This window comes from Juglans regia, chromosome 5 (genome assembly GCF_001411555.2).
Source record: "Juglans regia cultivar Chandler chromosome 5, Walnut 2.0, whole genome shotgun sequence".
In the NCBI taxonomy this organism is placed as follows: Eukaryota; Viridiplantae; Streptophyta; class Magnoliopsida; order Fagales; family Juglandaceae; genus Juglans; species Juglans regia.
Genome location: NC_049905.1, coordinates 5,472,127 through 5,492,665, shown reverse-complemented (window position 1 = coordinate 5,492,665; position 20,539 = coordinate 5,472,127). Strand labels below are relative to the sequence as shown.

The following is a 20,539-nucleotide window of genomic DNA, read 5'->3' as shown; positions in this document are numbered from 1 at the left end:
AGATAAGCCTTATACAAACTTTTTGTAAAAAATGGGTCACACTAATAAAGAGTAGTTTTTTTTACACTTTTTTAAGGTGGGGTCCATTTTTTTACAAGGACTTATATGAGACTTGTCTATTTGAAACTTGTACAAATAATTTCTCATCATATATATAGATATTATTCCATTTAATATTCTTATATTATATGTAGATCAGTGAGTGGATGGTGTAGATGCACCACCATTAATTATTCAAAACTATGTCTATTTTCTCTTAGCTTAAAGAATGGAACAGATAAATTAATTCAAAATCTAATACAATAATTCGTTCCAATTGAAGAAATTCATGAGCTTAACTCATCTCATAAAATCGGTTCTATAAGAGAGGATTGCTCATTGCTTATAAACATGCCCAAGACCTTGTCTACAGCCAATGTGAGATTATTCTTCAACACCCTCCCTCACGTGCAGACTAGTATTTTTCTGGTACTTGTCACAGAGTAAGTAGTGTGGGCTCCCATTCGTCCTGTGGGAGGTTCTGATACCATGAAGAAATTCATGAGCCTAACTCATCTCATAAAATCGATTCTATAAAAGAAAATTGTTCATTATTTATAAACATGTCCAAGACTTTGTCACGAGAAATTATTCCTCAACACTAATTAACTACCCTCAAGTTTGACCAAACTCAGTATATTAATTTGTACGTATGGGCCGGGAAACAAACCAAGTCATGAACCAAGCTCATTTCTACGTGAACGGTGAAAGACAAAGAAGACTAGCTAGGGCCATGGAGGAGCTCAAGTTTGATGCAGCAAAGATATTCATTGCCGTTGCATTTCTTGCTTTCGCCGGACTGTTGGTACGCCTGTATAATGAGCTGGTGCTGAAGCCTGACAGGCTTCGATCTGCACTGAGAAAGCAAGGCATCACTGGACCACCGCCGACTTTGCTACTCGGAAATATTTGGGAGATAATGAAGGCCCGATCCACCAAAGTTAAAGCTCCTGCCGGAGAAATCCCGGTCTCCCACAACTGTGCTGCTGCCATCTTTCCATTCTTTGAGCAATGGAGGAAACAATATGGTGTGTATCCATCACCTTGCAATATCCATCTCAAATTCTCATGAGTTTGATCTCATCATGTTATGAGAGAAGATTGATCATTGAGATTAAATTTTATAAGTTTTTTTGAAAATTACGATTTGATAGGTTTGGATAGAGAAAGCACTGTATGATAAATATTTAAAAATATATATATTGAAGATGAAATTAATATTTAAAAAAAAAAAAAAACTTTGTGAATTCATGTCTGGCCTCGTGGGTGGCCACAGAAAGGATGGAATTGAAGCTATGAAAAGTGAGGAGAAAATCCCTCAAAACTTAATGGTTGTCAAACATGCAGAAGTAAGCTAGCTAGCTCTTTCATTTGCTGTATGTTTTATGTTTAAGCAGGTGATTTATTTGTGTTTTCTCTGGGAACCTCACCAAAAATATTCATAAACGAACCTGGCATTTTGAGTGAGATAACCACATGCACATCCTTGGACTTTGGGAAACCATTGGAACAGCAAAAAGAGCTTGGTCCTTTGCTAGGTCAGGGCATTATCACTTCAAATGGGGCTATATGGACCAGGCAGAGCAAAATCTTTGCTCCTTAGTTTTACATGGAGAAGGTCAAGGTATGATCATTTTAGTAAACATTAAATAATATTGTTGTAAACTAAGTTTATAAACAATCATGTGAACTTACTTTTATAAGATTTCTTTGTAAATCTAGCAATTTTCAATAGAGATACGCACAAGTAGATTGTGATCTTAAACCCATGTAGGGAATGATAAACATAATTACTGAGTCGACCACCCCACTGCTAAACTCATGGAAGAGTAGGATTGAGATTGAGGGTGGAACTGCAGACATACACATCGACGATGACCTGAGAAGTTTCTCTGGTGATGTGATCTCAAGAGCCTGTTTTGAAAGCAGCTATGCACAGGGGGAAAAGATTTTCCTAAAACTAAGAGCTCTACTAGGAGTCATGTCCTTGAAAGATTTGTCCACTGGCATACCTGGCTTAAGGTGCGAGGATTCTTTCATGAGTTCTTTCTTTTATTTTATCCAAAAAAAGGACGGTTCTCAAATTTACTAAAAATAAATGATGTTATTTCTAAAATTATATCGTTGCTTACATAGCCCTTTAAAGCAACAACTTGGACATTCACTTTACATGCATGTTACAGGTACCTTCCCACGAGAAGCAATAGGGAAGGATGGAGGTTACAAAAGGAAGTCCGCAGTTTGATACTAGAGATAGTCAAGAAGAGACAAAAAGCCTCTGATCATGAGAAGGATTTTCTTCATATGGTTCTTGAGGGCGCTAAGAATTGTGACCTGAGCAAGGAGGCTACCGAAAGTTTCATTGTTGACAACTGCAAGAACATATACTTGGCTGGGTACGAGACCACTGCAGTTTCTGCCTCATGGTGCCTCATGCTCTTAGCTTCAAATCAAGAATGGCAAGACCGTGTCCGTGCTGAGGTTCTCGACATCTGCCAAGGTTGTACACCTGATGCTGATATGCTTCGTAAGATGAAACAGGTAATCATATAAATTTGAATTAACATAACATCCTATGATATGAAATAGGTACTATGCGTATGTATTTTGAGATTACTTATAATAATTGCGCGCTCCTTGTACAAACCGTATCTGAATCTATTAGCACAAAGAGTAATAAAGAAGGCATTTCTAACCACAAACTGAATTCAATATGGATATGCAGCTAACGATGGTAATACATGAATCTTTGCGTCTTTATCCACCCGTCTTCGTGATGTCTAGGGAGGCCTTGAAGGACATGAAATTGGGGGACATTAATATCCCAAAGGGTGTCAACATTTGGACAGTGTTGTTGACATCGCATACTGATCCAGAAATATGGGGACCAGATTCCTTGAAGTTCAACCCAGCTAGATTTGCAAATGGAGTTAAGGGTGCTTGTAGTCAGCCGCACTTATACATGCCATTTGGATTTGGGCCCCGCGTGTGTGTTGGGCAGCACTTGGTCATGGTCGAACTCAAGATACTGATAGCACTACTTCTCTCCAATTTCTCTTTCTCCCTCTCCCCAAAGTACAGCCATGCACCTACTATTAGGATGGTCATAGAGCCTGAAAATGGAGTGGATCTGTTGGTGAAGAAGTTGTAAGCTATATATTTTATATATGCCTCGTGATTGGGTTGGTTCGATCTCTACAAGGAAAGTGAAAATAAAATTCACGTACATTGTCCTTGTTTTTGTTTCTTTGTGTAATAAGTGCCAAGTGGTAACTTTCTGTCGTGGAAATTGTCTCGCCTGATGTGACAACAGGTAGACTTTGAAGCCCGAAGTGAAGTTGTTATATCTGTGCACAACATGTGAAATAATTGTGGATTTCTGAATGAGAAGATGTTATATCTGTTGTTATATATTCGCTTAAATTTTAGAGCAGTGACTTAACACTTGCCACAAAAAAGAACGGGGACACTTGGCTATGCTATGACACTGTAATACTCCGTCTCCGAAGATTTAGAGAGTTAACTCATGTTATCTGATAATCAACTTTAATATTACTAATATACTTCCAAAAGTTCTAAATCAAACGTAAACACCACAATTTTAATTAATTACACAAACTCATATATTAAATCCTCAATACAGACACCTCAAAATTATCAACTTCTCTACATATCACTTAAACTCACATTTCAACAATATAATTAACAAAAATCACCAATACTCATAGTAAACTTTTCATTCTTAATCCACTATTTTTAAATCATCTTACCCAATGCTTCATAGTCTTGATCCTCAGCTGAAAAATTCAAAATCATTTGAAAATATTGTGAAGATAAAGAGGGTGAGTTATCAACAACTCAGTAAGTAAAGAACATATACTAATATGCAAACATGAGCATTTACAGATTTAAGAATGCAGAAGAAAACACTTTTTATTTTTAGAATGCAGAGTCAGAATATGTTATCAAAATATCAGAGCGAAAGTTAAAAAATATTCTTATTCAAAATTTTCTTGGCACAACATAACTGAAATATTATATCAGAATAGAATTCTATGTTTAACTCCCGTGGTAGGGTTGTGCAAACTCTGGCGGCCAACCAAGCAGAAACAGAAAGTGAATCTTCCCCTTATCATTCTCGGAGCTCCCAGTATGCACATAGGAAAGACCATGCAGAAAGCTACTTTGTTTCCAAAGTGAGTGCGCCAGAAATAGAAAAGTTGATACCAACCCAAATAGAAGCCACAGTTTTACACCCGTGGTAAGGTCAGAACAGAATAGAAACATAATGTCATGCTAGAGGTTGAGGAAAGCATATCATATCATATCAGAGTACATAACATTTTTCAGAACAGAACAGAGTCAGATTACAAAAATATAATTTATGCACAAAATCTTATATTTGCTCTCTTTTGTACAGTTTAGAAACAAAATGCCAAAATAGCTTATGTCTGCACCAATCATGCCAGAAAATATTTTATTCTTAAACAGAATCTCATGAGTAATGCAGAATAAATAACTAAGATAGTTCAAATTTCTTTTCATAACCAAACATGCACATTTTTCAAAAATCAACCTCAGCCCATTTTATTTTTATGTAAAATCTAGCATAAAAACCCCGCTTACTTGGACTTCTTGGCTTTTTAAAATTTTTCTAAAAAATGTCGAGTCGACTATAAATCGTCACCTATAAAAATAATCACGTAATTTCCGTAAGTTTCTAATCATTCCTCAAAACTTAAAACTCTCATAATCCCAAAATATATCATCACTTTATAAAATCATCAATATTCACCTTAACCAACGTCAAACTCAAAACACCAATATTTAAACCCGAAATAATCAACAAGTCTCAGCATAAACCAATCACACAAACAACTTCATCATCCAATCTAACCGACCTCCTTACTCTTTGGACTCAGTCTGACACAACCAACCAATTCACAGTAAAAAGGAGTTAGCGTAAAAAAAAAAAAAACATTTAAATCTCAAAGTTATTTGAAAAAATACTTACAATACTATAATATAATTTTCAAAAGATCACGAGGGTGCTAGAAGTGGCGACACAACAATTTAACAGTGGAAAAATGGACAAAGGCCGTGGGTCTCAAAAACTCAACTTTTAAACAGAGACAAACGAAAATTTGAGATTATTAGAGAAAGATTTAGGGATATTGGTGAAGTTAATGGTGGTGGTGGTTGGCCGTGGGTGGCGGCGTGGGAGGTGTTTGGAGGCCAAAATGCTCAAATCGAAAAAGTAGATGGTGGAGCTTCATTGGTGACGGATCGGAGCTAAATATGAGTGCTTTAGGTTGCTGGGAGGTCAAGGATGACGTGGTGAAGAGATGGTGGCTAGAGGTGGCGCGACGGCGGCGCAACGACGCAAGGAATGCCACGGCTTGAGGCCGCATGTGGGGGTTAACGGCAGTGCGGGAGGAGTTGAAAACAGAGGGGGTGGTCGCCGGCTGGTGAGGAAGAGGTTGGGAGGGGTGGTGGCGGACACGGACGGTGCACGACGGAGCTTGGGGCTGACGAATCAAACGAACGGGGGAGAGGGGAGGGACTCGTGAGAAATAAGGAGACAAAAGAAAGAGAAGGAAAAGAAAAAGAGGAGAAAAAGAAAAAGGGAGAAAGAAAAGGTGAGGGAAAGAAATGGAGTCTAGTTCTCACAATTTGGATTACAAAATTGATCCAACATAGTAAATTTAAATAAAATAACTTAAACACAATGACTAGTTAAAATAAAATAATAATAAAAATCCAACAATACAAAAATTTTAAAGTCTAATATTAAACTGATTTAAAGTAAAGAGCAATTTAAATGTAAAACGATAATTAATACTAAGAAAGTACATTAAAGTAAATTTCACAACTTAAAAATTATAAAATAAATCTAACAAAAAATTCGATAAATTTAAAACAAGAAAACTAATATTTAAATTAATTAAAAAAAATCATTCAATTAAAAAAATATACTAAAATATGGATAATCACATACACTGCCTAAAATTAAGGCATTTCAATCAATGTTTTTAATTTCATACCGTACCGGCCAGTACGGCCGAAATTTTTCGTTTCGGCCGTCCGGCCGGTATACGGCCGTTTCGGCCTAAATTTCGGCCTGTACCGGCTTGTACCGGCCTATATTTGGCCGGTACCGGCCGATATTTGGGCTTGTGTTTTTTTTTTTTTTTTTTCATTTTTTCAAACTACAAGTTCATTTTTTGACCCCCAATTTAGACTAGACTATTTATAATTTATATGTATGTATATATTTATATATAATTTATTCATATATAAACTATTATTTTAGAATATAATTGTTATATATATTTATATATATAATTTATTCATATATCGACTATCCTGAAACGGTACACGAAACGGTACCGGTATCGAAATATTTCGTTCCAGTGTCTTGACCGGTACGCCATCCGGTACGGTATTCAAAACATTGATTTCAATGCCTTCCCAATATTACCTTTCCTCTCGTGCTGGTACGCCAAAGCCCTACAGTTCCTCCGACCCTGCTTCCATCTTTCTCGTGCGCGCACGCTCGCCCTGGAAAGACTGCTTTGTCGGTGTCGGCAAAGGCCAGTGCTTAACCAGGCTAAACTGCCGCAACGAGGATCGATGATGGAGTGGGCTTTTGGTTTTCATGGGGTGGAAACATGCAAAGTGAAGACGCTGATCCCAATAGAGTAGAGCTTGGCAGGCCATGGCACGGGTGATAATGCCAACATGCGTGCAACCATGGGCCTCGCTAGCCTCAAAAATATGATATGACATGGGTTATTAGTTGGAAGTGTGCTAAGAGTTCAAGTAAATTTGACGCAAGGATGATGCGGTTCATATATATATGATTTTATATAAGTTTTAATCATTTCAAGCGACTTTTAATAATAATTTTGTATTTATATATTTAAAGAAACTATTCTTCTTATATTTTTAACTTTTAAGAAACAATTACCACACAGGCCGACTTGGATGACTCTGTGAGTGGCCCTATGGTCCGCCACGCATGGGTGGCCGTTTTTTTTAGTTTTTATTCACATTTTATCATTTTTTTTTTGTTGTTTTTGATTTTTTCTATTATTAAGTTCACTATTTGATTTTTTAATCTTTTCACTATCTAATTTTGGTTATTTTATTTTTTAAGAAAAAAAAATATAGTCTAGCTATGAGTTGTTGTTTTGTTTCTACATTTTTAAAACAAAAAAAAATAAAGTTTGTGTGATTTAATTTATAATATAGTTTTTTTTTTAAATATTTATATATGGTAATTTTTTTTATTTTAGTTTGTAATTTGAATCATTTTGGTTTTTCGAAATGGTTTTATTTGATGAGTTTTGATTTTGTTTCTAATTTCTAAGGATATTTTTTTAAAATTTTTGTGTTTATGTTTCTAAATGAGTTGACTTTTTTATTAGTATTTTTTATATATTTTCAACATTTTGTATTGACTTAGCATGCTAATAGTACTACATATGTGACACGTGCCGGTTCGTGATTAGCCATGATGTGATGAGTAAGTGCTACATCTTTAATTTTTCAATAACGAATTAATGAAATCTAAATAGAGATATAATTATGATATATGAGTATTTCGTGAAGGCTTTTTTAGAAAAAAATCTCAACCCTAAGGACAAACTTTTTTCTATCATAAAATGGTCATACCCAATGAATCTATGAGTAATATTTCATATTTAAAAGGAATAAATATTCCTTATTTTAAAGAGTGACGATCGATTCTCCATGAAATATATATATATATATATATCATAAAAAAATCCAACTAAAAAATCAAGGCTCTATTCCATGAAATAAAACACGTGTCTTAATTAGTGCAAATACAAAAATAATTCAATTGGGCCGCTATAAACAAGAGGAATTTTGAAATCGCTCCGTAGAATCTCGGTTTTCTCGCCTGTGGTTAGTCCTCTGCCCCTCCTTCCTCGGCGGGGGCTCATGCAGGGGCTATGGGTCCTTTATCGTATGTTCAAGTCGTGTCCAAGAATGTGGCACAATCTTCCTTTAAGCTTCAGATGTGCTATCATGTTGATGTTGATGGAGAACCTGGTTTTGTCTTCAAGAAGCCGGAGATGTTGAAGGCTGCAGAAGACTTTCGTTTGCTCTTGTCCTGAAGTTTATGAGATCTAGGCCACTTATTGATGATATCCGTCTAGCGATCGTGAAGTCCTGGGATTGCTTGATATTCCCACTGTTAGTGTGATGGACGAGGATTATGTTTTGGTTTAGATGTAGAGTGAGAGGGACTTTGTACATGGTTGGGCACCTGAAGGCAGACTGATTGTTAGGTGTGTTTTTCGATTGTTTCGATGGACAAACGATTTTGATCTACGTAAGGAATCTATGTTAGCCCTGTAGTGGATTTTTCTTGCAGGATTGCTAATGCACATATATCACACTAATTGTTTGCAGATTTTGGCAACGAGATTGTGACGTTTTCTGGGCACTGAAAATACTACGTTGTGCAATATTAGGGCATTGGGGGCTCGCATGTGTGTGGAGATTGATCTTACAAATGAACCGGCACAAGGGTTTCCTATTGTGGTAGCTAATAAGAAATTCTGGTAGGAGGTTCAGTATGAGAAACTGGGTTTTTACTGCTTGAAATGTTGTCGGCAGGGCCATACTATTGTGGTTTGTAGGGTTGGAGAGGGTGCGCAATACCATGTGAAGGATGACCCTAGGGGGTGTGAAAAAAGTTTGGCAAGAAAAACATAAAACAAACAAAGCTCAGGGTGATAATGTCATGGTTGATGGGATGACTTCAATGCCTAATAGTGGGGTATTGAAGGATACTGTGGTGGATGAGAAAGGCGAGAGAATGGTGGGGGAATGAAGGAACGAGGGTTTTAGTCGTTTCTCAGAAAGGTGATGAAGTAGAGGCGTTGGAAAGGCATGCATCTGAAGAAAGTGTTGATGAGCTATCTTCGATCCAAAAGGTGGTCCCAGTAGATCTTGTAGGAAAAGATCAGCTGAGCAAGGGAGTGGAGAAGGTTCCAAATCAGGTTGTGACAGATCTCATCTTTGTTGAAGGTCCTCATATGATGCCTGGTGTGGAACGTGGTCATTTTGCTGTGGTGACAGAAGCTTTAGAAATGGAAAGTAGAATTGTGCTGAAATCGCATATGGAGGATGAGCCCATTCGTACATCACATGGTTTTGATGGGGAAGAGGAAAACCTTGCAGGGTTAGCAAAGCATAAGGGGTATGACTCGAAGCATTATCATGGCTCTGCATTAAGTTATAAGGAGAAGAATCAAGTTGTACGTCACTCAGAGTGTGTATCTACCCGAACAGCAAAATTAAATTTAAAACGGATGCCATTCTTGCCTAGAACATAAGGGGGTTGGGCAGTTCTAGACGTAGGTTGCATAGTTTGGTTACTAAGTATAATGGGGCTATTGTAGCTCTTTTCTAGCCTTTTGCAAGAGAGAATAAATTGCTGCAATTAGCTAGTTTTTTGGGTTTTAATAGCTACTATTGTAATGAAGGGATGGGGGTAAAATATGGTTGTTACGGAGGGATCCTTATGCTTTTGAAGTCTTGAGTTTGTCAAATCATATGTTGACTGGATGGTTTTCGTTGGCATCTATGAAGACATTAGTGACTTTTATTTGCGCTAAGTGCACTTAGGCGGATTGAAGGGATCTATGGGAGAGTTTGGTGGCTATCAATATGAATGATCACCCTTGGCTTATTGTGGGGGACTTCAACATAATTAGGGAGGACAGTGAAAGAATTGGTGGTTCTCCTAGATCTGCTCAGGCGATGGATGATTTTAATGACTGCCTAGAGATGCTTATGGCCTTGTAGAGTTAAGTTGCCAAGGTAATATCATGTTTTGGTGCAATGGCCAAGAGGGTACTGCCAGACGATGGGCATGTCTAGATAGGGAATTGGTCAATATGGCATTCACTTATCAGTTTGAGAAGGCGGAATTGGAGTATCTTAAGAGGAACTCTTCGGACCTTTGGTGGTTCGATTAGCATGGGTGGTGACGAGGTATGGTCCTTCTCCCTTTCGGTTTCAAAACATGTGGAGTTCTCATGTATCATTTCTTAGTCTTGTGAAGGAATTTTGGGAGAAGCCTACTTATTGTTCTGGTCTTGTGAAGTTGACAGCTAAACTGAAAAGAACTAAGACTGAACTTCGTACTTGGAATAAAGTTGTGTTTGGTACTGTGGATCTAAATATAAAGGAGCTTGAAGAAAGGTTAGAGTCACTTGAGCAACAACTCCAATTTGGTTACTCAGAGGAGACTGAAGCTGATTATCATGTCACTAAGCTGGAACTTGATGTTTGGAAGAAAAGAGAAGAGATTAGACTAGCCCAATTAGCCAAGAAGAAATGGCTTCAGGAGGGGGACCAGAATTCTAAATTTTTTTATGCTGTGGTTAATTAATGATGGAAAGCTTCCGTTATTACACATATGCAGCTTGCAGATGAGACTTTGTTGGAATCTCTAGAACAAGTGCGCATGGGGGTAGTGGATTACTTTAAAAATTTTCTCTCAACTTTGAAGGATTTGGTGCAAGCTGATCTTTTGTCTTTGTTAAATACTATGGTTTCAGCGGATGCTAACTCAGGTTTATGTCAAGTGCCGACAGAGGAAAAGGTTAAGGCATCTATGTTTTCCATTTCGAGGCAGAGCCCAGGGTTGGATGGTTTCGGTTCTTCTTTTTATATCTCTTATTGGGATATTGTGAAGGAGGATGTAATGGAGGTGGCAAGGGATTTTTTCAATGGATCTGAGTTGCTGAGGTTTTATGTTTCTTCATATATTGTCCTTATTCCAAAGGTAATAGATCCTAAGAGTTTTGATAAATTTCGACAAATTAGTCTTTGCTCGGTTGCGTATAAGATTTTCTCTAAGATCATAGTAAATAGGTTGATAGGATTATTGCGTCATTTGATCTCTCCTGAGTAAGGTGCTTTTATACTTGGGCGTAGTATTTTTGAAAATATTTCTCTTGCACAAGAGATGACTCATGCCATTAATAAAAAGGTTCAATGAGGGAATGTTAAGGTAAATATCGATATGGCAAAGGTATATGATAGGGTGCATTGGGATTTTCTTTTCACAGTCCTTGCAGGTTTTGGTTTTTCTCACAGATTTTGTAAACTGGTGGCGAAGTGTGTGAAGTCTCCATCGTATTCTGTGATGATGAACGGTACTTATAAAGGCTTTTTCCAGCCAATAAGAAGGCTTCATCAAGGTTATGAGAGAAGCAAACTGAGTAAGAGAGAAGAAAACAGTACTTATAAAGGCTTTGTTGCCTAGATGACTAACACAAGACGGGGTGAATTGAGTTGTATTTAAAAAATTAATAATTATAAACCAAATACACAATATAAAATATAAATGAAATACGAAACAACAGTAAATATAAAGAGTAAGGGTAAGAGAGAAGCAAACTCAGTATTTTAACGAGGTTCGGCCCCACTGCCTACATCTTCGCCTCAAGCTACCCCTTAAGGATTCTCAAATTCACTATTCAACCTCGTTTAGGTGGAGATAGAAACATATTACACATTGGAGCAGTATTGCTACAAAGAATCCATGTATAACACCCTCTACACTTACAATTACATTACACGTGGTGATTCGACTATTCCCTGTGTAGAACACCTTCTACACGCACAAGGGTTATATACACACTTTTACTAATACAAGAGCTGATAGTGGGTAAGTTATCAAAGAACACTCCTCAATGAGTGAAATAAGAATAATACAACGCAAACTATATCTCTCTCAAAATGAATAAGGGTTAAGGCTCAATACTTAGAGAAGAGAGATTGAAATTTTTATTGAATGTTGTAAAACTTGCAATTGATATGTGTATACTCTTATTGTTAATATTAAGATCTCAATTGAGCAATTCATAAGCATATGAGATTTCATTTTCAAATTTAAAAACGTTCACATGTCAAAAAGGAGCACCACTCACTTTTCAAAAATTTCAAATAAAAGATTATTCTTTTTGCAATTGTCAAAGACAACATCATTCTTTTTTCAAAATTTTCAAACCTAATCTTTTAGTTCTCAAATTGAAAAAATGAGCATTATTTACTTTTTAAATTTTTAAACAAAATCATCTACCTTTTGCATATGTCAAAAAGAGCATCAATCACTTTTTAAAATTTTCAAACAAAACATGCATATGTGAAAGATGACAATCAATCATCTTTTAAAAATTCAAATTTTAATTTTCAAATATATCATGCACATGTGAGAAATACAATTTGATGCTTTCTAAGAAAAGATTAATTTTGAGCCTTAATCGAGTTTTGAATTTTATCAAGAGATGTACAAAAGTACTCTAAGAGTTTTATTTGTAAGTTTGTTCCTTTTTTTACTCATGCTTGATTTGTTGCTGTGTTTGGCTCATTATATAGACAACTTGAGCTTGAGACTATTTTATGCTTAAGTTCATTTGTTATCATGAAAATCCATATGTACATATATAATTATATGAAACTTGAAACCTTAGGCTCAACAATCTCTCCCTTTTTTATGATGACAAATATTTCATAGAATTTTGAGGCCTATAGTAATACTTTAGCTCCCCCTGAGAATGTGCGTTAGTTTTTCAAGCAATAGATAAACATAATTCCAAGTATATATAACAAGCGTAATAATTCAATGAATGTTAATTTAAAATAAAGTATTGGCAAGAACATATTAATGTTCTTATTCTAAAACTCCTCCCCCTTTTGGCATCATTAAAAAGGAACCGTAGTAGCTAATGGACTAATAAAATTTGTGCGTTAGTAGAAATTTTGGAGGGATGGGAGCCGCTTGGGTCTTGAAAAGTGTTGCAAAACCTTGAGATCTTGCTCTATCAACTCAGTGCGAAAGGAGATTTAAATCCGCTTGATGTTATTGACAAATGGAATTTTGCAAAGATTTGAAAGTTCTGGGTTTCTTTTAAAAAAATGATCATTTTCACCCATCGGATGCTCACGAAAAAAAAAAAAATCTCACATTGCTCCTTGACCTAGTTTTTGTTTATCCAGAACGATAGTATGGCCGAGAAACTTTCTTCCATTAATGTTCCAGATTTGAATCAGGAACCCTTTACGCCTCAACCACCAATTTTCTTTCTTGATGCCGTCAACACCATGATAGGAGCAAAGATGCGTTTTTCTGGTAGGACTGATTCTAAGGTTGTTACAGAATCAAGAATGCTCAGTGCTCCTAACACTTTAATAAAAAAAAAAAAAATGCTCAGTGCTCAATATGCTGCCTCTGTGACGACCATGTCTCTAAGGTTATTGGCAAGGGTGAGTGAGGTAATCAACTTAACAGTCAAATATTTGAGTTGCGTGAAAGGCTTGCTAATAAAGATAGAAAGTATAAGGAGTTGAAGAAATTTGCGGATTGGTATGCTCATGACCTGCAACCACAAATAGAGGAGTTGGAACAAGAGAGAGTTTAAATACAAAGTCAACATCAGCAGATAATAGCAGAGATTCGGCATTTACTAGAAAGATAGGGACAATCTACAGTTAATCTTGCTAGCTTAACTAAATATCTTTTGACAATATGCATCCAACATATCTTGTAATCTTGACTAAGTAAAATTTGAAGAGATGATAGTTTGTCTTGTTCTTATTTCTATCTCTTTAAAAGCAGTCTTCAGGTTCATCTAATTCGCATCATGTCTTCTTCACATCTCTGTAATTAATCTGCATTCTCATTCTACAAATTTTCAATTGCTCATCAATCTTCTTTTAGTAATCCTCGTGATCAATAAATGCAATGATCAATCTTCTTCACCTCAGTCACAAGTTATTTCTGCATCTATCATAAATGCCATGATATAGCATGAGGGTGATCTGACTCACAAGTAAGATGATGACGCTATTTATGAACTTATGAGTCTCGGTACTCAATACTCATCGTCCATTTTCACATTTTCTCGACGGTTGCAGTCTAGAACTCGTGAGGTTGAAGTTTAACGAGAAGATTTATGTACTTCAACAACTTGTTCATGAGTCTAACAAAAAAATAGGAGACTTAAAGCAGGAGAATAAGGATTTAAAATTCCTACTTGTCTCTTCATTTCAACTGTCTAATCCTTTAGATAAGGATATCATGTTGATATATGAAGAAAAAGATCGCTTGAAAAATGAGGCTAAAAGTCTCAAATTTTTATAAGTCGTTTGAGATAATGAAATAAAAATATTCAATAGATATTCATTGTATGCATCATTCATATTTATCTTCTAATCATGCATAGTCTATCTTCTGGCAGGGGTTTTGTGAAAATGTCTGACAACTGATTGTGTTGCTTGGAAATTTTAGTACAATATTGCCCTTCTGCACATGATCTCAAAGAAAATGATATCTAATCTCAATATGCTTAGTTCTAGAATGTTGTATTGGGTTCTTTGAAAGATTTATAGCACTTGTATTATCACATTTTATTAGAATGTGATTGTACATGAGCTTAAAATTCTCAAGTTGTTGCTTCATGTAAAGAACTTGAGTACAACAACTATCCACAACAACATATTCTGCCTCAAGAGTAGATAATGAAAAAGAAGTTTGCTTTTTACTAAACTATGAAACAAGTGCATGACCTAAGAAAAGGCATGTTCCACTAGTCTTTCTTCGATCAACTTTGCAATCAGCATAATCTACATCTAAGTAGTTGATCAGATAGAAAGAAGTTTGTTTAGGATACCATAATTCTAGGTCAATTGTACCAACAAAATATTTAAGAATGTGCTTAACTGCAATCAAATGGGATTCTTTTGGAGATAATAGAAAAGTGCACATAAACATACACTGAACATAATATTTGGTCTACTGGTTGACAAATATAATAGACTACCAATCATACCTTGATATACTTTGAGTCAACTGGATTATCGGTTTCATCCTTATCAAGTTTGGTGGTTGGGCTCATTGGTGTTCCAATTTCCTTCACACCTTCCATCTCAAACTTTTTGAGTAATTCTTTGATATATTTTCACTGATTAATGAATGTTCCACTTTTTGCTTGCTTGATTTGAAATCTAAGAAAGAAGTTAAGTTCTCTCATCATGCTCATTTCAAATTCTTCCTGCATACTCTTGGCAAAATCTTGGCACATATTTTCATTAGTAGTACAAAATATTATATCATCCACATAAATCTGAATTAAAAGAATATCACCCATTTCATGTTTGATGAAAATGATTGTATTGATTTTTCCTCTTAAAAAATCTTTTTTAATTAAGAAACCACTAAGTCTCTCATACCAAGTTCTAGAGGCTTGCTTGAGACAATATAGTGCTTTTGTGAGCTTGAAAATATGATTTAGCAAAATATGATTTTCAAAACCTGGATGTTGCTCAACATATACCTCTTCATTTATAAAACCATTTAAAAAAGAACTTTTAAAATCCATTTGAAAAATTTTGGAATCTTTATAACAAACATAAGCAAGTAGCATTGAATAGCTTCTAATCTTGCGACCGATGCATATGTCTCGTCATAATCGATTCTTTCTTCTTGATTGAAACTTTGGGCTACATGTCAAGCCTTGTTTCTAGTGATGTCTCTAGACTCATCTTTCTTGTTTCTAAAAATCCATTTTGTTCCAATAAGAGTATGATTTTTAGGTCTAGGAACAAGGGTCCGAACATCATTTCTTTCAAATTGATTTAGCTCTTCTTGCATAACTAGAATCCAAGATTCATCAAGAAGTGTTTCATCAGTATTTTTAGGTTCAATCTAAGATAAAAATGCAGTATGATTGCAAACATTTCTAAGAGATGATCGAGTACTTACACCTCGTGATGGTTCTCCTAGAATTTGTTCTAGTGGGTGATCTTTCACAAGCTTTTACTGTTTGGTTGCATCTTGCATTAAGTTTTGCTGATCTTTCCCGATGTCTCCATGTTGGACGTCCTCTCTGGTGTTCTCTTTATTGAGTCTGAGGCTTTCCATGTTATTTAGAGCTTTTATTTCTTCATCAACAGATTTTTTGGAGAATAGAGGATTAGATTCATCAAATACTACATGCATAGATTCTTGTACAGTCAAAGTCTTTTTATTGAATACTCTATAAGCTTTATTATTAGTAGAATACCTGAGAAAGATACCTTCATAAGATTTTGTCAAATTTGCTTAAATTATCCCTGTCATTTCAAATGAAACATTTGCATCCAAATAAATGAAAGTAACTAATATTGAGTTTTTTTTCCCATTCCAAAGCTCATAAGGGGTTTTATCTAACTTAGACCTTAGCATAACTCTATTTATAACATAACAAGCAATACGTATCGCTTTGGCCTAAAAATAACTTGGCAAGTTGCTCTCATTGAGCATCGTTCTTACCATCTCTTGAAGAGATCTGTTCTTCATCTCTACTACCCTATTTTATTGAGGAATTCGAGGTGCAGAGAAATTATGCATAAAACCATTTTCATCACAAAAAGTTTCAATATCTTTATTAACAAACTCTTTCCCCTATCACTTTGGATACTTGAAATAATATAACCTTTTTCATTTTGAATTCTATTGCATAGTTTGGTATAGGCATTATGTGCCTCATCTTTATGAGTAAGAAAGATGACCCAAGTATGTCTAGAGAAATCATCAACAATAACAAATGCATAATATTTTTCTCCTAGACTTACAACTCTGTTTGATAAAAAAAGATCCATGTGTATCAGTTGCAATGGTCTAGTAGTGGAAATATGTTTCTTAGTTTTACAAGAAGTTTTTGTTCATTTACCGAACTGGCATGCATCACAAAGTTTAAGTAAGCTTACTTTTAGAAAACCTCTCACAAGATCATTTTTTGAAAGTTTGGAAATAAGTTCCATGTTGGTATGACCTAATGACAAGTCCGAATACGAGAGGGACTCAACAACACTTAATGGATAAATTCTAGTAGTAGTCTTCATTATCAATAAGGCTAAGTCAGTAATTTATTTTATCAATAAGTGTTGAAACCCACGTAGATGTTATTTCCTAGTCCTAGTCTGTTAGTGTTTTATTGTTTCCTAGTCCTAGTCTACTAGAGTTTTAGTTGCATTTATTGCTTATTTAAGGATCTGAAATGTAAACTTGGAGGCACCTTTTGATGATTGAATAAAAAACATATTTGGATGTTGAGATGGGAGTACTTTGGTGAGACGCGAGTAGTGTGTGAGTTTTTATTTATTTATTACTATTCGGGGGTCCTACGTCAATTTTGGTATCAAGAGTCGAAGGTTCCATCGTCAACACCATGAGCACACGAGGTAACAAGCACCCCAACGGCACCAGCTTAACACCACAACAAAGAGATGACCTCCTACTGGAAGTAATTAACCAACTGGGTTCCCTCAACAAGAAGGCTGATATTGTTTGGAATCATGTATTTGATAAACTGGAGGGATCAAGTGCGAACAAGCAAGAGGACACACCGGAAGGTAAAAAACTACATCTCAAAGGAGAGGGACGTAGCGAGGACCAATCACACATACCACCTTTCACTCCCTTCCAAGGATCTCGGTGGATGCCGCGAGGGTATAATGGTGAGAACACATTTGCAACCCGTATGGAATCTCTCTTGAATAGATCAGAATTTTTCGAAAATCACCACGATAAGGCTATATGACTAATTAGAGTAGAAGTATCTAATTTCCATGGGAAGCTAGACCATGCCGCTTTCCAGGACAGGATTACTGCCTTAGAGGACTACTTCAATTGGTTTGGGATGATAGTTGATCGCAAGGTCCGTTTTGTGAGAATGAAATTAAATGGACAAACAAGAGTTTGGTGGTAGTGTGTTGAAGAATAGCTGCATAGGCTCCACCAAACCCCGATTACAGATTGGGAAGAGATGAAGTTAAAGCTACAAGAGAAATATTTACCCATCGACTATGAGGAGATGTAATTTGTAGAGCTATTATTATTGAGGCAGGGGGAGGCCTCAGTAGACAACTACACCAAAAAATTCCATGAACTCAGCATCCGTAGCCGAGTAATCTGAGACGGAATGCCAGTCAATTGCACGTTATAAAGCAGGCCTACGAGATGACATTCGGAAGGACCTACTTACAGTTCGTCTAACGAGCATTGAAGAAGCTTATTAGCTGGCCCTTTGCCTAGAGCAGCATACGGGGGTTCCTGGAAACCCATGTCCAACTGGACAACTCCCACGCAAAAAAAGATTTCAAACCAGAAAAATCAAGTTTCATACATAGAACGTTCTTGGAACAAAGCTTTGTCGGTACCAGAAAAAGGGAGTTCAGAACGCGATACAGACAAAAGCAAGTCAAAGGAATGCTATAAGTATGGAGGATGTGAACATTTTACAGTGGTCTGCCCCACAAAAGAACAAAGGTTGACCCTAGTGAGCGAGCACCAGTTCAAGACAATAGAAGAAAAAGACACATCAGATACTGATGAGGAACTCGAAGTCACGGAGCCTGAAGAAATTCTAGAAGGTTCTAAATTACATGTTTGTGTGATTCACCGGGTACTAACAAGGCATAAGAAGGAAGACTTGATTGGTGATGATTGGCTGCGCAATAACATATTTCCTACTCGAGTGGAGCATCAAGGGAAGTCTCTGAATCTGATTATTGACAACGGAAGCAGAATGAACGTGATTTCCTAAGAGATCATACACAAACTCAAGGTTCAAGTAGAGAAACACCCGTAACCATACAAATTGAGTTGGGTCGACGACACCTCCATTCTGGTGAGGCATCAATGTTTGATCACGTTCTCTCTAGGACAACATTATGTTAATTCCTTGTGCTGTGACGTGATTCCTATGAGAACTTGCCATCTGTTTTTGGGGCATCCTTGGTTTTCTGACCGAAGAGTCAAGTTTGATGGCTATAAGAACTCGTATTCCTTTGTGTTTGGTGGCAGGAAAGTGGTCCTACAACCCATGAAAATACATGACTTTGACTACCCTTATGGCGAAGAGCGGATACTAGCATTGAGAGGGTTCAAGCAAGTAAGCCAAGATAGTGGTATTATTTTTGCACTAATTGCCAAATCCACTGGGCCACCACCAATGACTAAGTCACTGGCAACAAAATTGACATCACTTTTGGAGGAATTCTTTGACATTACTCCAGACGAACTACCTCGAGCATTATCGCTCATGAGGGACATACAACATGCTATAGATTTAGTTCCAAGCGCAAACTTGCCCAACTTGCCTGCATATCAGATGAGTCCAACCGAACACAAAGAACTACAACAAGAAGTCCAGAGTTTACTTGACAAATGGTTTATTTGTGAGAGCCTTTGCCCTTGCGCAGTGCTCGCCTTACTCACTCTTAAAAAGGACTGTAGCTGACGCATGTGCATTGACAGTTGGGCCATCAATAAAATTATAGTAAAATACCGATTCCCTATCCCTGGCTTGGACGATATGCTAGATGTGTTGCATGGTGTGCAAATTTTTTTCAAGATTGACTTGCGGAGTGGCTACCATCAAATTTGACTACGCCCCAACGATGAGTCGAAAACAACTTTCAAGACAAAGGATGGGCTTTTTGAGTGGTTGGTGATGCCATTCGGACTAACAAACGCCCCCAGTACATTCATGTAGGTAATGACACAGATTTTACGGCCCATTATAAACAAGTTTATTGTAGTCTATTTCGACGATATTCTTGTGTACAGCCGCGATTATTCTACCCACTTAGACCACCTTCGTAAAGTACTACAAGTTCTACGATTCGAGATTTTTTCCATCCACCCAAAGAATTAGGCGGCATTTCTCATATTTATTATCTCTGACCAAGGGGTCTCTACTGATCCATCAAAGGTACAAGCTATTTGGGATTGGCCCACTCTAACGAATGTACACGAAGCACGTAGCTTCCATGGGCTTGCTTCATTCAACAGGCGTTTCATTCGGAACTTCAGCAGTATCATGGCTCCCATTATTGAGTGCACAAAGAATGGGTCATTTTATAGACCACGACCGTGGAACGGGCATTCCAGACTATCAAACAGAACCACACCAAGGCCCTTGTTCTACGGCTACCAGATTTTAAGCAACCATTCGAAGTTGCTTACGATGCATCTCACATAGGTATTGGTGGCGTACTTAGCCAACATGGCCATCCCATAGCCTTCTTCAGTGAGAAGCTCAATGAAACCCGACGCCACTACTCAACCTATGATCTAGAATTTTACGCACAAGTGCAAGCCCTGTGACACTGGAGACATTACCTCATCCACAGGGAATTTATACTCTACACAGATCATGATTCCCTACGACATCTCCAAACTCAGAAACACTTGAGCGCCAAACACACTCGCTGGGTAGACTTCTTCTAGCTGTTCTCCTTTGTACTCAAACATAAGCATCTAAAAGTAGAGTTGCTGACGCCTTGAGCTGTAAGGCTGCTCTACTTACCACCCTCACGGTGACCATGACTGGGTTTGATTCCATCAAAATGAAATACCAAGCTGACCCCAAGCTGGGAGCGATCTATACTGCATTGCAAGTAGGGT

General features: G+C 36.8%; 1 protein-coding gene and 1 pseudogene across 1 annotated transcript; both read left to right on the top strand.

The window, feature by feature from the left end:
- The first annotated feature begins 772 nt into the window (after nt 1–772).
- LOC109003404 lies at nt 773–3,190 on the top strand (annotated as a pseudogene).
- Nucleotides 3,191–18,833: 15,643 nt separating this feature from the next.
- Nucleotides 18,834–19,370, top strand: LOC109003401. Its single transcript, XM_018981516.2, has one exon. It carries the CDS (start codon nt 18,834–18,836, stop codon nt 19,368–19,370), a length of 537 nt encoding a protein of 178 aa, XP_018837061.2.
- Nucleotides 19,371–20,539: the final 1,169 nt, after the last annotated feature.

Coding starts and splice junctions, on each gene's coding strand:
- LOC109003401 (XM_018981516.2), top strand. CDS start 18,834: ATGAGAACTTGCCATCTGTTTTTGGGGCATCCTTGGTTTTCTGACCGA.